At 40.9% G+C, this 17,005-nt stretch overlaps 1 protein-coding gene across 10 annotated transcripts in view; it reads left to right on the forward strand.

Annotated features, from left to right (window-relative positions):
• Positions 1-17,005, forward strand: part of igsf21a (immunoglobin superfamily, member 21a) — a 332,744-nt gene that overhangs the window by 293,018 nt on the left and 22,721 nt on the right. For all 10 annotated transcript variants that reach the window (XM_084348934.1, XM_084348935.1, XM_084348939.1 and 7 more), the window contains 2 exons: positions 2,910-3,025; positions 16,334-16,814. In XM_084348934.1, the coding sequence (XP_084205060.1) occupies positions 2,910-3,025; positions 16,334-16,814 (597 nt within the window). The remainder of the gene's footprint in view (positions 1-2,909; positions 3,026-16,333; positions 16,815-17,005) is intronic.

A 17,005-nucleotide genomic window follows, 5' to 3' on the forward strand; every position in this document is an offset into this window, starting at 1 on the left:
TTGATATTTCCTTCCCCCCAGACTTCTGAATATTGTTTAGAAAAACTCATGGCTCTTTTTGCATTTGCGATTTTTTCCCTCCATATTTTGTATGAGCACTATATCAGCATATCAGACAGTAGCCTTGTCAAGAGAAAAATGCAATTATCGATCTGTTTTTTTAATGATTGATATGCAGGTCTCAGTAGGTGTTTGCACTATTTAACACGCCCAACAGAGAGCTTAAAACAAAGACCTGTAGCACAAAAATTCAAGGGAGAAAAAAAATAGCTCAACCTTTAACAGGTGGGTGAAGGGAGAGATGCAATTAAATGAGGTATGAAAAGCTTAGAGCCCATCATCGCAGACAACCATCTTAATCTCATACGGGGTTGTTGTGTTTGCAAATAGTGCGCTGTGCACAGAAGGTCTTGGTTTTAATCACGTCTTTGACTCCGACTCCCATTAGTCGGACCCGCGCCCACAGGGCAGACAACAATGGGGCATCATGATCAATGTTCAGCTCTCCTGAACTAACTTGACTGAGAGGTTGTGTTAGTGATTTATCCAAACTAAGCAAAGCATCTCCTTACAGCCGATTTAAAGAAGCACTTGTCGGGGGATTATCAATACTTATCAGCCAAGCGGTAACTTTCGATTTAACAGCAATTATTTTTAATCTAATAAAAATTGAATTTCATGCGATTAACTTTGTCTAAATGAAACGCGTGTGGTTTGGTGTACTGAAACTCCCTCCAGATTGCTGCAAAACTCCCCTGATCTCTTTGTATTTACAGCTGCTAATATTGTGAAAATGAATCATAATTTTTAACTGCGTACTACGGCAGCACTGAAGGCACTTTGCAAATAAAAAAAAAAGGATGATGGTGCTACGAATACATTTACTGGACTCCAGCAAGCTTTTACAAAGTGGAGTATAATACTGTTTTATGGAATAGAGCAATCAATATTATAAATCTATAAAGTTGGATTGTTTTTTTTATTGTCTGGTTATACGCTCTGCACATCGGAACAACGTCACCGCGCTAGAGGCACTTTAACAGTTGACACTGCTTCTGTGTTGAGTACTTGAGTGTGACTGGTCGGGAACCGACACCTCTGACAGCTTATCATATGCCAGGTTGAGACGGGCTTGTCAGTAAGCTAATGGAGTGTTCTAAGGTTAATTTACTACCATATGAATCCCATCAATAAGCAATTAACAGGTGTGGAAACACGGAGGCACCCAGACCAGCAGCTAGATCCCCCGCCAACCCCCACCTGCGCATTTAATCAATTAATTTTTGTGGCATGTCTGTTTCAAACCGCTTGACAGATCTACAAATGAAGTGACAACCCAGTCGCTAGAATTAATGTTAGAGAAGTAAGTTTCTGCAAAACCACTGATAAGTTACAACTTAACGTTTCTTGAGGTTAAATTTTTTTATTTCTCTCGTCACAACGCTGCGCTCATGGTCTGGTTAAGTTTAGACACAAAAACAACTCGGTTATGGTTCAGAAAGCATCCAAATTTCCAGAGGTCTCCTCAAAAACGTGGTTTTGTCCCCACAAACACGGCTGGAAATGGAAAAGAGTTCTCCTTAAAACAAATCCAGTGGTGTGACACTTACAAATGATGGAAAGCCAACTCGAACTGCCTGTAACTCAACCACAATCCCCTCCACCTCCTGATGTCAGAGTGGGGTACTAAACATTGTGAACGTGACACGGCATGTTTTGCACAAATGTCAATATACATAGCCTATGACACGAACAAACTTGGACAAATCCGTGGCTTGCACAGGCATTAACCGCTAACAGTTATATCCTGCTGGCTGGGCTGAACACATTTAAAAACAGCACTGCTCTCCCTGCGTGACCTTTTCTCTTTGCCTTATCTGCCTTAAAGCCCGGCCAGGGGATTCAGAAACCATAACTTCTGAGGAGATTCTTCACAGTCCTTGACAGATTTCTTAAACGCTTCTCACTCTGATTAGAGCTCAGGCCAATTGAAATGTTTTAAAAACACTTTACTGCCGCATCTGTAGGGGAAAATGATGCAGCCTGAAAAAGAGGCGATAATTCAGAATGCGTGAGAAAGTCTGCATCTTAAAGCCACTAAATGTTGTAGAGAAAAAAAATGCCTTTGCCACTCAGCGGTCCTTATTGAAATTCAAGTGGCCCTTGTGCAGCTGGCCATCATCTGCTGCAGTGTCGTCAGTTTAAAACTTGCGTGTTGATATTTCCCCGAATCAGCCGCAATATGGCCCTATGAAGTATTCGCTTTCATATTTAAGCCGCCATACAAGGACTAGAGTACTGCATGTTGAACAGCTGATTTTCTGGGGGATGTGGGAGATTTCCATTCATTACCTCCTTCTCCTCCCAGTGCTCCTCTATAATGCTGTGAAGTCTCGCTCACACGTTTTCCCTTTACACTGCCATGACATACTTGCTGGAATCCCTTGAGATATTCAGACGGAGGCTTGGTGATATGATATGTATGAGATTTTCTACCTTATCAGCCTCATCCGACTCACACGAGCCCTTGGGAGTTTTGAACACACTGTCCAAACCATTCAGTTACCATTTTAAGTGGAGATTGTCTCAGCAGGTTCTTGCTTTCCTTTTTGAAAATAGATAGATAAAGCAGGTCGGCAGGTTTGTTTTAGTCCATTTTCTTTCATATGGGCACAACAGTATCGCTCTTTCTCTGCTCCCACTTCCTTGCTCTTACTCTTGTGTCAGCATTGCCCGTGTTGTTTCCACCTACATACATAACCCCATGACGTTTCATCTCAAAATAACTCCTGGAATGCACTGAGCAAAGGAAAAGCGGATGTTTTTTTTCCAACAGTTTAAGAATATCTGAGGTTGCATTCGTGTCTCAAATGTTTTTGTCTGACAAAGCTCTCCTATGTCCTCCACAGCGCCTCCGAACAACATATCAGTGGTGGCAGAGAACACTCCAGCCCCATTCAGTCGATACCAAGCCCAGAATTTCACTCTCGTCTGCACTGCAAAAGGAGGGAAACCGGCCCCATCGGTGAGTTGCTGCTGAAGCTGCGCCATGCTGTTCGTCCACCAGGGACCTGCCTTTACAGCGCACAGATCCCTGTTGTTTACAGAGGAAGAGAAACTGTGCTGCATGTTGCTACAGGGTTTTTGGGTTGTTTTTTTTTTGTTTGGTTGTTTTTTTTAAGATATCAGCACACAGACTACTTCCAGTAAAAAAAAAAAAAAAAAAAAGGCTCTTTAAACAGAATTTTAAAATTTGCATGACAACAGCACAATCCTTGATCTCAGTGCATCCCACAGACACCCGGCGCTTTTTGCTAGAAAATACTGGTGGATATAGGCTCAGCACAGCCGCGCATAAACACACGGAGAAAGTGTATTCCTGGTCTTTTGAAGGAGCTGTCACCAGAGCTGCTGTTACATTCATTACAGATTGACATGTGATTGATTACCAGCACTAATTTCGTCATGCAATGTAGTCATTAAAACAGGTAGATCAGATTTAGGAAACAGACACATTAGTGTTATTGATGGTCACATTTAGGGTAATTAATCTAATGGCAGTGACATGATAGTAATGGTTGCACACGGAATTATCACTGTACATGCACATGCAGACAGCACCAGTGTGCACATGCATGCAATCCAGACACAAGCACACGCACACTTCAGAGTAGCACCTAGCACAACTTTTTTTCCCTAAACTTTTTGAAGTGCAAGACAAGGTCTTTAAAGTGTCTGAAGCATATGCTCCTGTGTTCGGTGGCATATGAGCTTACGAACACTGTTTGAGAGCGGTCGCTCGCTGTTTGTTCCCACCGGGTCATTAATCATCGTCCATGGGTGTATGGTAATGGACTCCAGACCCTGAGCACACCTATCTCCTGCAATTATGAGCCCAGTGAGAGGTGAATACAAGGTGAATTTGATTTCCGTTCTCTCAGGTACTTCCTGGATGATGGTGTGATGAGTGAGGTTCTCCCCCTGTTGTGATTTCACAGGGAGCCTTAAGCCATTAAAGCTCAGCACTGCTGGATCCTTTTTCCAACACTTAAAAAGAGGAAGGAAGAAAAAAGGAAAAGAGATCAGAGAGGTTTCAGCTGGTCAGTAAGCCCGGACCGTCGCTGTGTCATGGCCAAGTCACATTGCTGATAATTAGCTTTGCAGTGACTCGGCAAGAATATGATCCAAGTCAGCGACTCGAGATAAAAAACAGAAATTGAAAGACAGTTTGGCTGCTCCATTCAACATTGTATTTGCAGACTGCAGAAGAAGCTCTAAGATATTGAAAGGTTTAGATATTGCCTTTCAAATGCAAAGACGCTTTGTTCTGCAAAGACATTTCACAATCATTTCAAAGCAGCAGTTTTATCACTCAAGAAACTCAAGTAGCACTGCAAGTCGAAAAGAAAAACTATTTTTTATACACCAAACCATAGAATTAAAGAGAAACCTCAAACACATCTTCCTACTCTTGAAAAGGAAATTCACAAGTGACTCATGTGGGAAAGTAGAAGCTTACATGACAAATGGTTCAATTGAGAATCATAAAAAGCAGATTTTATTATAGCAAGTTGAGAAATATCTGGTAATGGTACCTAGGATTAAACAAATTAAACAAAAAGAAAGTAAAGTTTTCAACCTTTTGTTCAAGGCTGCTAACCCTGAATGATTGTTAGCTCACAGCTGCAGTGTGGCAGTAATGGACAACAAACATGGAGTCAATTAAAAATAATGAGCTAGATGTATGGTCCCCCACATATAAGAAACTCATATCGTGAAACCTTTGTCACAATACATTTTTCAGCTCATCATCGAGATCCAGCCGCCTCCAGTCACAACCGTTTTCAAACAAAACACATTTACTGGAGCTCCTGGACAGTAATCCTCAGGGAAACGCTGAATCCAATAACATCCTTGAAATAACAAGACATCTTCAGATTGGCTCATTTTGTTTGCAAAGTGCTTTTTGAACCAAATGAATCTGTTTTATCAGAGAAAGTGAAACAACACTGGTATACTTGTCTTCATACCCACACAGGTGTTCTTAGTTATTCAGTTTGAAGCTCGCCTGAGTTCAAGTATTCTGAAAGTTTGCTCAAGTCACCAAACTTCCTATTGATATACTTCATATATACATATATTGTGTAGGAAAGGTTACTTTTGAGTAGACAGACTACTAGTTACCCAGTTTAAAGTGTAATAAGTAATGTATCTATGTAACTACTTCATCACTTATTGATGATTACTTTTTGATTACTTTTCTAACAAATCTTTAAACTAGCTATAAAGGGGAAAAGTCTGAAATACATAAATATAAACCAGGCAGTGTAAACCTCAACACTGATTACCGTCAAACTTTTATGAAAAGGTCTTCAATTTAGCTTGAATTAAGATTGGAAAAATAAATAACACGCTGCGGCGGGAGGTACTTTATTTCATGTGATTGATTGCAGTTACATTATGCATTTCGATGTTGACAGCATTTGCACCGCTGGTAAACAAGCGTCACACTGTACGGTTGTATTAGAGCCCTTCTCAGACTTCATGAGGACATCACTTTGATTGGTGGTGCAGTTCAAACTAGAGAACCAATCAAAAACAGTGCTGAGAGCATAGCGCCCGATGAATGTAGCCTGTCGGAAGAAACCTAGAGACAGCTCCTTGTGAGCCACCCCAGCCTTGATGGTGTTGCATTTAAATTTGTCCTAATGGCTTTGCTGGCAAGAGTTTTCGCAAATATGCCAAAAGAAGTCCTTCACGAGCGGAGAAAAGACGCAAAGCAACAGAATGAAGGTGATATCCTACATACATGTGAACGGATGTAATGTTTGCGGATGTAATCACCAACAGTTTCATCAATAGTTGTACTTTAATTACACATTTTTCTCACTCAGTTCAAGCCAGTTTTATTTATGTAGCAGCAAATCATTACGAAAGTTGTCTCACAACACTTTTCATATAGTCCAGGTCTAGACCATATCCCTATTCATTATTTATAGAGACCCAACATTTCCCCATGAGCAAGCACTTGACAGCAGTGCCAGGAAAAACTGCCTTTTAACAGGCCAAAACAGATTACATAACATTTATTTTGTGATTTGATTATGCAACACCGTTTCATGTAACCAATTACTCACCAAAACTGTATATATATATTTACAGCCTGTTGTCACTTCCAATTCATCCAATACAGCAGCCTGGTCAGTGGCCTTATACACTTTAAATTTGAAACTGTAGGTACGCCTCAAACGTCACTTCTTGAAGCCCCACTAGTGCAGGAGTATAAAAAGTGAGAATGGTCCATGTCAGGGGTGGTTGCATGGGTCATTTCGCTGGACTTTACCTCCGGAGACCGGCGTTTGGGACCAAGAGTCACAAGTGATTTGTTTTTTAATTCAGGTTACGTAAGTAAGTTAATGCGTGACGTGAGTTGTGTCACTTATGTTAGCCACATTACTGTAAATTAGGAGACTGAACATAGTTAATTTTTACCCAATCAAGAAGTATATGTGTCCAAACGTAACCAAATTGCAACCAGTTAACAATGTTCATATGTAACAATCCAGAAGTCATAATATCTTATGTCACAAGAAGTTTGTCAGCAAGCTTTATTTTGAAAGTCTAACCGTGCATAGCATATAACATATTATTGCTAACTTTACCGCAAAGCCAGTCACATCCAAAACGGACTGTAAGGGAAGGTAGCCAACATATTTTGAAGCTTAAGGCCACTGACCGAGCTGCCACATTGGATGAGTTGTGGGAGTGAGGATGTGTTAATATTCATGAAGGTATACGCTTCACCCTGTTAGATGTTAGTCAAGCACTGTTTGTACACACCCACACCGTCCCGAGAAGAGGTTTAATGAGCCGATATGAGTGAAAACACCTGTGTGTGAGCACCACGAGTGTGAAAGGCCTCTAATGTTTCGAGTGCCCTCAAAGCATGGAAATCATCTGCTAAAATCGTATTTGTGAGTCATTGTGTGTGCCAGGAAACTATTGGAGGATATTTACTTCTCAATCTTGCACCTTGTGCCTGGATGGAAACTAATTTTCAGGGTCGCTTATTAGCCTTCGGCAAACAGACACAGTGTTTACACCGGAGTGATGCAAGTGCTACAGTGTGAAGTCAAGACTGCGCTATTCGTGGAAAGTGAGAAAGAAAACAATTTTAAAGTTACACTGCCTCTGCAGGGAGTTGATCATGGTCTGTCAAAGTTGCCTTGCACTGTCGGACTAAATCAAAACCAGGCAAACAAACTCTGGCAGGTTTCATGGATAGATTTCAGAAGTGCAGTCTCGCTATGATACGCAGTCCTGAAAACTTCTCTTTGAGATCTCATGTGGTTCGTAGTCAGGAGAGGGAAATAATATATGTAATTTATATGGAAAAAAGTTTGGTCCTTTGGGAACTCAAGCTTGCTTTCATATTTGTTTTGGGTATATTCGCTATATGCTCGGTTGTCTGAACTGCTACTGTCATAGCAGAAAAGCTCTGGAGCAAAATATATGTCTTTGTTATATCATGATCAAAGCTAAACTGACAGCTACTGTTAAAGTAAACTAGGGTTCCAAAAAGGAGAATTACGAGATAAAAAATAATACACTGTTGTGGCATTGTTCTTTAATTATTGTCTCTACACAGTATTACACTTGACTTAATCCCCATTCAGTTTTAAGAATGAGCGCAAATATCACATTTAAACTGTGATAATTTGTCCTATTTATGCTGTTGTCCATGGTCACGCCGGATAGCAAAACCTCATAATTAGGTTTGTAAGTATATGCTTAGATGTTGCTTCTTTGGCCCAGTTATGTGACTGCAACTTCAAAAGGCTCCCTCCGCTTTTTGATGAAACTCATTTAGTCTTTGTCGGTGCTGCTGCCCCGGGGCTTGTTGCAAAATGAGCTGTTGTCAGCTCTATTTTCAATGTCATATCATTGCAATGCCGGTCTCAATAGTGGCTCACGACTTACAAAGGAATTGGCCGTTTTCTATTGAGCCACCATTTAACAGCCGTTAAAAAATGACCATTCTGTTGTATTGCTCATTTTAAATCATCTTTGATTCGAGGCATAATTCACCTTCGTTACTGTGAGACTGGAATGAATTCCTTAATACACTGCATATAAAACTTGCCCTCTATTTTAGATGTACGTGTGCACATGGAGTTAGGGTAGAACACGTTTTGTATCTAATGTATTTCCAGCCCTACAGCGTATAATTGTGTGTTCAGCAACTCTTTATCAAATGAGGTCAACAAGGGATACTGCGGGAACATTGAAACTAACATTCATTTACAGAAACTCATTAGTTATTTTTAAAAAGTACAATACTTTTTTGGCCAAGTGGAGGCAGCAGAAACAAACAAACAAACATTGACATGTTACCTTTTGAGCTGAATTCAGACAACAAGGCTGACAAGCTGGTGACTGTAGTTTGAGTCTGTGTTTCAACATTGTCAAGTTATGTTTAAGGAAACCTCGTAACAATTTCAGGCGTGTATGTGGCCACCAAAACAAGTATTTTAATCCAAAACGTGATGATTTCCAACCCTAAACAAGTGGGTTTTTTTGTGCCTTAAACTTACCAGAGCAAAAAAGCATAGCATTGTGACAAGACAAGCATTTAAAATTGAACCTAAGGAAGGTTGCAACGTAAATAAGGTAAAGTTTTGAATGAATTATCTGTGGTTTTGCAGAAACATACTTTATCAACATTTATTCTGGCAATGGGTTCGGAAACCTGCTGTAAATCTCTTAAAACATCAAAGTAAAAAATATTTATTATACCTGCTGTAGCCATACTGTCATTTTAATATAAAGTCAGCCACATTTTATGTTCCCAGGCCTCAAAAAGTTGTTCTGTTTCCAGATTAAAGGATCCTCTCTGCACTACTTCATATACGGATGCTGTTAACAGAAAGTGAAGAGGAAATGGGAAGGGAGCACGAGGGCTGCTGATTATGCTCGAATCCTTTCAACTAATTAAAACAAAGCAATGTGAAGCAACAGTGTTTGTGCAGCAAATGTTATTTTTATCATCAGATTTTCGCATAATTTTTTATTATTTTATTTTTACCTTTTGCAATTTAATATTAAAAATAAGTACCAATAAAGTAACAGTATTCTTTTCTATAGTGATAAGCATTATTAAAATTGTGTGTGTGGGGAAGAGAAATGTGCTTGTAGGGCCCTTAAAACTGCTTCACACTCACTTCTCTATCTCTGCCTGAGCCTTAATGACAAAACAAATGAGTCAAACGAGACCTTCTACTCTAAACTTTGAGCACTGAACAGCTGAACATGCTGTGTAGTCGTATTTCGACACTGCTTTGATCAAACCGTATAGTCATAAGTGCCATACAAGTGTCAGCCTTGACTTCGTCTCATAAGATTTCTGCTTAGATACGTTTGCTTTGGTCCTTAACGAATACAAAGATATTCCCTGTTGCTATGCAACATCCTTTTGCTTCTTTCCCACATCCAGCACATTGTCTGACACTTCATTCTGGCTCAGTGTAGATGTTTGAAAGTGTTGAAGTTTATCCAACACTGCAGCTGTTGCATGACTAGATACACTGATATTCAAAGCAGTTTTAGAGCGGCTCCTCGTACTTCTGCCTCATTATGTTCTTCTCATTGTTTTTTTTTTTAAATGTCACATTAAGATTAGGAGTTACATTTTAACTTGCAGAAGTGAATAGCCTGTTATATGAAATAGTCAGGGGCTTTTTGTTTCTTCTTTCCTAACAAAGTCGTCTCAGATGCCTCTGTGGTCGATAGTACATGATGAAGTTCCTTCTAGGGCGTTTGTAACTATTTCACTATAAATGTAGCACGACTTTCTGTGCGCAGGTGATCCACTGCATACAGCTGGTGCCCTTTATATATATTTTTGCCCCTGCCCCTCAAAGTTTCTCAGTCTGCCAGTGGTGACTGGCGAAATTATATATTTGTTTGCCATTTAATTGAAGCAGTAGCCTGGGTCCAGACTTCTGACTCACTGCACACATTTCTGATTTTGTCAGAGATTCATATGTGTGTTATGTTGCGTTCAATGACTGTTGTTACCCCCAAAGTAAGTATTGGGTCATCATCTTCCTACAAAGCTTGCCACCTAGCTTAATTCATATTTCCTCAACTCATGTTGAAAATGCTAACATTCCACGCTAGCTACGACAGCTGCCATGACGCTGGCAGGACTAATATAGCATCAAGCATCAACCAAGCACTGTTGTTGCGATGCCTTCTTTCTGTCAGTTGTAAAAAATGGCTGCTACATGAAGTGATTTGATGTGTTGCGATGTATGTGCATGTTACATGCATTTTCCATGACCATGGCATGAATACAGTCATACAGCGTTCTTTAAACATGTTATCTATCCTCCACAGATGTCACTGAAATAATAGAGTGTTTTATGTTTCATCTTTGCAGCCGTGCAGCCGAGCATCATAAAATGCAATTCTACTTTTTCCATATAAAGGCCCGGTAGAGTTGTATGGAGGTTAATATTGTATCCGATAGCTTATTTACTATAATATACAGTAGGTTTAACATTTTAAGAGACGACTATGTCTGTGTGCAGTTTTCTCGTGTTGCAGCATAACATCAATTCTGTGTGAACTTCTTATACTTTCAAAAAGCTGTTACTTCCCACCACTTTTAGGCGACACCCAGCATGCCAAAATCCCCCACTGGAGCTTGGAGAGAGCTGAATACAATTGACTGCATGTGTTAAAATTGTCTAGTATTATGTTTCGAGATCTGTCGGCATCTGATGCCACTGAAGCAAGCTGGTGACATATCAATAATAGCTTCCCAGTGCCACTCATTAGAGCATCCTCAGAGCACAAGCAAGCCCTGATTGAAAAGAAGAAAGATAATGACAGTTAATAATAAGAAGGAAAGCTGATTAAGTCATGGCCAGGATCCTTCTCACTGCCTCCCTCCTCTTTCTCTCCCCTTTTCTCTTGCCTCTGCACTCTCATTGAATCATTCTGTCAGCGTGAAAATTACCGCCTTGTCCCTTTGACACCGCCGTGATTAATTGCAGCAACATAAAGGTGTATATGGACCAATGCATGATTGTTACATTTTCAAAAAGGTTTTCGTATTTGAGATGTTGGCGAGGTGGGGGCAGCTTGGCAGCGTTCAGAGTGCAGGTGCTTTCATCCCCGTCTATTCACAGGAAAAATGCAAAACCCTTCTCATGCCATCCCAGCTTAATTTTACCACTGCTGTATGCCATTGTGTACGGGCTACTGCTTAGAATTACATCTCTCTTTTTTTTTCTGTGCTAATTCATTTCAGAATGAAGTAAGTGGTTTCTGTCTGGTTTCATTGTCTGCATATATTGGACTATGAAGTGTTTGGGGATTTATAACAGAGGCGTGATTGATAATCACTTTATTCCATGCAGTAACACTGTCTGTAAAAGAACAATGCAACAGCAATGCCAAAAACACTCAGAAATCCCCTTTTACATGAGAGCAAACACTAGTTTCTAAGTCCTATAGCGGCCAAATGCTTTACCTAACAAGTCATTGTGTTGATTAAAGGCAATAAACCCATTTTGCACGTTGCGCTGCATGCTTGCTAAACAACAGACACATGTTTTATAATCTCCTGCGAAGACATGTTCGGGATTTCAAGATTCAAATGCTGTATTTCAAGCCATATTACCTGACAAGAAATGGTCTCTTGAGGGACAATGCACCATTCAATAACCGTGCTGGTTTTTTTTGTGTGACATGAAAGAGGTTTTTTTTGTTTTTTTTCCATCAATACAGAATACTACATGCAGGATAATCACACAGAACGCAGCTCTTCTTAAGCAGCACCCAACAAAAGTTCCCATGTCACTTTGTGAAATGCAACCGTCTATTGGGGACATGTATCACAGCGAGAGACGTCCTCGTCGTTATTTTGGCAGCTTTATAATCACTCGTGGAAAATTAATCAGTGTTTGCTCTCCCATTTGAACAGACGTGAAAGAAGTGATGCGTTTTTCTGTTATCTCTGCCTGTCAGACAAGGAAATGTGGGAAATGAGATTTTAGCAAATTACTAGGTAGGTTGAATGAATACAGACCAAGTTTACAGTGGTGGCAGATGTCTCCTTAATTGTGCTTGGGTTTAAGATGAATTGTTGATTGATTCATATTAATATTTACAAAGATACAGCGTGGCTTGATGGCTCGCTGCATTGAATGTAGTCTCGCAAGGGACCTTTGTCGCATGTCTCACTCATTCCTCTTATTCGGCTGCTGTAAACTGTCCGGTACATTCAGAAATGCCACCAAAAATCATTTCAAAATACATTTTAACACGTTTGCAAGATGTCAATTCTTGGCCCCGCAGAGCTGCATCCCACTCAGACAAAATCGCTTTAATCCCAAGTCACGATTTGTTAGGCATTAATTGAATGGTGCCTTAGAAAGTTGGCATTTTGGAGCCTGATACATTCAACAGTAAAGTAAAAGTGCTCACATTTAACTCAGAAATCCATCGAAGCCAACGCTTTCTGCTGATTGGCATTCTGTTTAACATGATTCACTTGTCTCTCACACGAGCTGCTGCCACTGCAAAAATATGCAGGGGAAAAAGTCACAGAAATGAGGATGATGACGCGTTCGACTCGGGAAAAAATGCCTCAACAAAGAGGGACGAGCCGATAGAGAAATCAAAGCTGATTGGAAGCCACTTAACAGGAAATCAGTAAGAGAACATTACAAATAACGAGCTTGAATGACCGAGCTCGCCACATTTCTTTATATTTCTATTTATATCCGTGTCTGCAGTATTTTCCATATCCATATGTGATCTGCTTCCTAGTAATGAAAGGGGAAATGAAAAAGAAGCAGAACTGCAGGATAATGACACAGGAATAACACTCCACTCTCTCCCCGCAGCTACATATCTGTTATCCCATTCATTCATGTCTTTGATGAAACATTGATTGATTCCTTTTCTTATACTTCAAGCAGACAGGTGGCGACGAAAGATATTTAGTCATGGTGGGGATCCTTATGAATAGGTAAACCGAGGTTTGATATTTTGCTGCAGGTAACACCTCGATAAAGGTGTTATTTCTGACTCATTCAGAGCACACGCAGCACAAGCCTCTATGCACTATGTTATGTCATGTAGCTGTTTAATCACTTTTTCTTTAATGCCTATAAATTAACTTGTCTATTAATGTTTACAGAAACAAATCAGTTATCAGGGCTTTACACAATTAATTCCCTATTATACCGATCCATCGCCAACACAGGTGTTATTGTGTACCCACACCATTTTGTCCAACAAAAGCTACAGAACAGGTGCACGGATCGTTCTAATCCACGCTGCTCTCCCTCCACCTGCTGTGATAATTAATGAGGTGTTTTAATACGCAGTGAAAAAGCTCCTTCTCCTCGCAAGTTGTCGAGTAGCTGTAGGAGTTAGCAGCAGACGCAATGGGGTCATTGTGGATCTGAGGTTGATGTGTGTGCTTCCCATTGCGCTATTGGATTTTAAGCTCCGGCTCCACAGAGCAGACGCAGGGGGAAAAAAGTGGTGGGTATTAAATGTTTCCACATGGCAAAACATACTGAGGGAAATATTTTAATCTATGGTACTTATTTTGTAAATGATGCTATATAAATGCTATAATCAGTACTTAAGACTGTTAACTGCAAAAGGCTGTGGTAGATGCTGTCGAGTTAACATCGGGGCTGCCCAAAGTGGGGCCGAAGTTGGCCCACTATATGGTTCAATATGGCCCGCCAGATGTTTGTGGCAGGAAAAAACAACTAAAAATGTTTTAATTAAAGGATTATTTTGCTATTTTATGTTTTTTTGAAGTAAAAATATGTAGAACCTCTGATTATCCTTAATGTGTGCCTGACAGATACTTTGCACAGGAAGTCAGTCAATTAAAGGACACATATTATGCTAATTTTCAGGTTCATAATTTTATAATGGGTAACTACTAGAATAGTTTTACATGCTTAAATGCTCAAAAACACATTAGTTTCCTCATACTGTCCTGAGCTGCAGCTCTGTGTTCCCTCTCTCACTCTGAATTTCTGTCTCTTTAAGTGAACCTTAGCTAAACTCGACCTTCCTTTGGAGAAGCTTTTTATTGTGTTTTGTTTCTAAAAACATCTCTAAAGTGCGTGCGAGCTAAATAAAAAGGAAGGTTGTACCTGTAGACGTAGCCATTACTCATCTTTTAACAACAGATTGCACTGATGGGATTTCAGAATATCTCCAACAAGGGCAATTATAATCAGATATTATAGACTGGATGAATAAAAGGAAACCTTCAAGAAGTCAAATCTGTTTTTCCCTAATTAAATATTTAATTAAATATAATGAAAATGTCATGAAATAACTAACGAGCCTCTATATTCACATTCCAAAATGAACAAAGTAGCTTAAAACAGTTTTTGTTGTTCAAAGTAAAAGTTTTTCGAACCCTCTGCACTGAAAGTGTAGTGCAGGCAGATGGGGCCATGGAGCAGTTCAGTACTCGTAGGTAGGGACGTCATGTTTGTTGGGAGGATGAGTAAAGTTTTTCCTTTTCTGTGGCACGGACATCCACCAGTACTGCTGAATGCCTTTGTGCAAGGTCACCCAGCCCCATGTGGATGTGTACCAGCCTGCTCTGATGGCAGGCATTAGAAAGTTTTTAGAGTTGGCTATAAATACTATGATACACCCCAGCAGCACAACACAGCTTGTAATATAATGATGTTGCATCTGTCTTTCCCAGCATAACCTCATCAACAAGGGGGCCCGCACAGACAGCCCTCATTCATCAGTGTTTTAAAATAAAGTTGCTAAAGTAAAGGTTACATTGGATGAAACTCTGACGGCTCGCGAATCATCTGACAGGCTTTGTCCTTTTGAAATGAAATGTGTAAATTTTAAATAAATTCTGAATGGTGTTTCACTCTGCTGGAAGTGTCCTTCATTCTGAATACTAAAGTTAGTTAGTCTAGCTTTATATTTTTCAAGTGATGAGGAGTTCTGTCACTTTAAAGGTGAATGATTATTCATAAAAAGGGGCAAAGTGTGAGCAGCTGTATTGTGGCCTACACATAATAGACTCAGCCCCCTTTATGAACATGAAAATGTAATTTTTTTTTAGTTTTTCCTGAAGAGTTTGGCCTTATCCCGACTTGTTGACACTCATTATTGCTGTTTACCCACGCAAGGCATCAGCCCTGGAGGTGGCAACATATCAAAGCACGCCTCAATCATCTCCTAACAAAACCCTCAAACAGTACAGTGAGATGCAGTGTTAAATAAGAGCTCTTTGATTTTATGCAAATTGAATTCAAATGACCAAAGGTCCCCAATAGAGCTGCAGATTAAAATCCCCTTTTGCAGCTAAAGAAAAATGTTTGTTTCAGAAATATCAACAGCACAGGCAGCGACTATACAACCTTATTTCAATGCTAATATCTGGAGGTCAAAGGCTGAAATGGGAGATTAGGCCCCCAGATGTTAATAGACTCATGAAAGAGTGAAAAAAAGTCCTGTAATATCCTGAGAAAGCCGTCTCGGTGGCTGCGCATGCTGCTTCAGGTCTGACACAGCAGGTCATTTTGAAGGCTGCACTAGTTTTTTATTAACAAAAAATAATATTAAGTTGAAAAATTCCAAGGATCGCTTTTAGTGTCTTAAGACCCTTTTACAGCCTGTTCAAACCCTGCTGTCGCACGCTATGCCTCTCTTGCTTGAGGATTGCTGGCATGCTATCCAAACTCACACCGGGGTGGCGTTTTGCCGCCGTTGTCTGGTTCAGTGTATTAAATAAGGTAAAGCCGGTGTACCGGCGGTCCTTCATTGTGGCAGTCTTGCAGGATCTCGGTGTATAAAAGGCTTCTGAATTCATTGTTTTGGTTTTACAGTTCACAACGTTCCCTTTTTGATTCACTCTCACTGCTTCTATCAACCCCATTTCCAGCCGCAGCAGGCAGCTTTTTCCAGCTAAAAAAAACAGTTCTATTAAACCCACAGTACGCTTCCTGCCCAGCACCAAAAGGAACAGACAAAGTCAGGCTGGTGAACGTAGTGAAGGATTTAGCACCTGAAGAGAAGACTGACTATTACATTCACCAGGTGGCCAGAAACAGGACTTTAAATTGATGCTAATGTTTCTGCGTGTCTGCTGGATGTATAAAGAGGGAACTGTTTGCTAATATCAACCCCATGAGGGACAATGTTGTGCATTGCTTGTTTTTTCTGCAAAAAAAAACTAAGTGCAGTAAAATATGTCCTTCAATCTTTTGTTGCTGATTCTCACTCAGTTTCAATACTCCTCGTTCTGTCTTAGGTGTACTTCAAGCGCGATGGTGAGCTGATAGAGGTGATCTCCTACACTCCAGCCTCCACCAGCGAGCAGGGAGGCGGCGCAGCGGGGGTGAGAGGAGCCCGGCCGCTCATCAGCAGGGACCTCGATGACACTAAACTGCAGCGGTCCCTCTCCCTTCTGGACCCGGAGGGGCGGGCGGCACGCCTGTACACAGAAAGCCCCAGTCGTGTCCACACTCAGGGCCAGCAGGCCCACGAGCCCAGCCCCGCGACAGAGGTCATCCCAGAGACAGTCGTGAGTCGGGAGTTCCCCCGCTGGGTCCACAGCACGGACCCTCTCTATTACTTTAGCCACACTCACCTCCCCCAGAGTGACGGCTCTGTGGTGGTGCAGGCCCGACTCACCTGGACCCTCAACCCTCAGCTGGATAACGATGCCCTGTTCAGCTGCGAAGTTAAGCACCCAGCACTGTCCATGCCCATGCAGACAGAGGTCACTCTAGGTGAGTAGGACACCCACTAACTCATTGTTTTCGCACGCTATTCTCATTACCCCACCACCGTTTTCTCATCTGTCCTCTGTTCCTCCTCCCACTCCATCCAGCACACTCCACCTAGAGACACACAGTCACACACCCTTTTCTCATTTCTTCTCCCTTTTAATCTCCTGCTGTCTCCTTGTATCCCCTTGCCG

The sequence above is a fragment of the Pagrus pagrus genome, assembly GCF_965226575.1.
Source record: "Pagrus pagrus genome assembly, chromosome: 3".
Lineage (NCBI taxonomy): Eukaryota > Metazoa > Chordata > Actinopteri > Spariformes > Sparidae > Pagrus > Pagrus pagrus.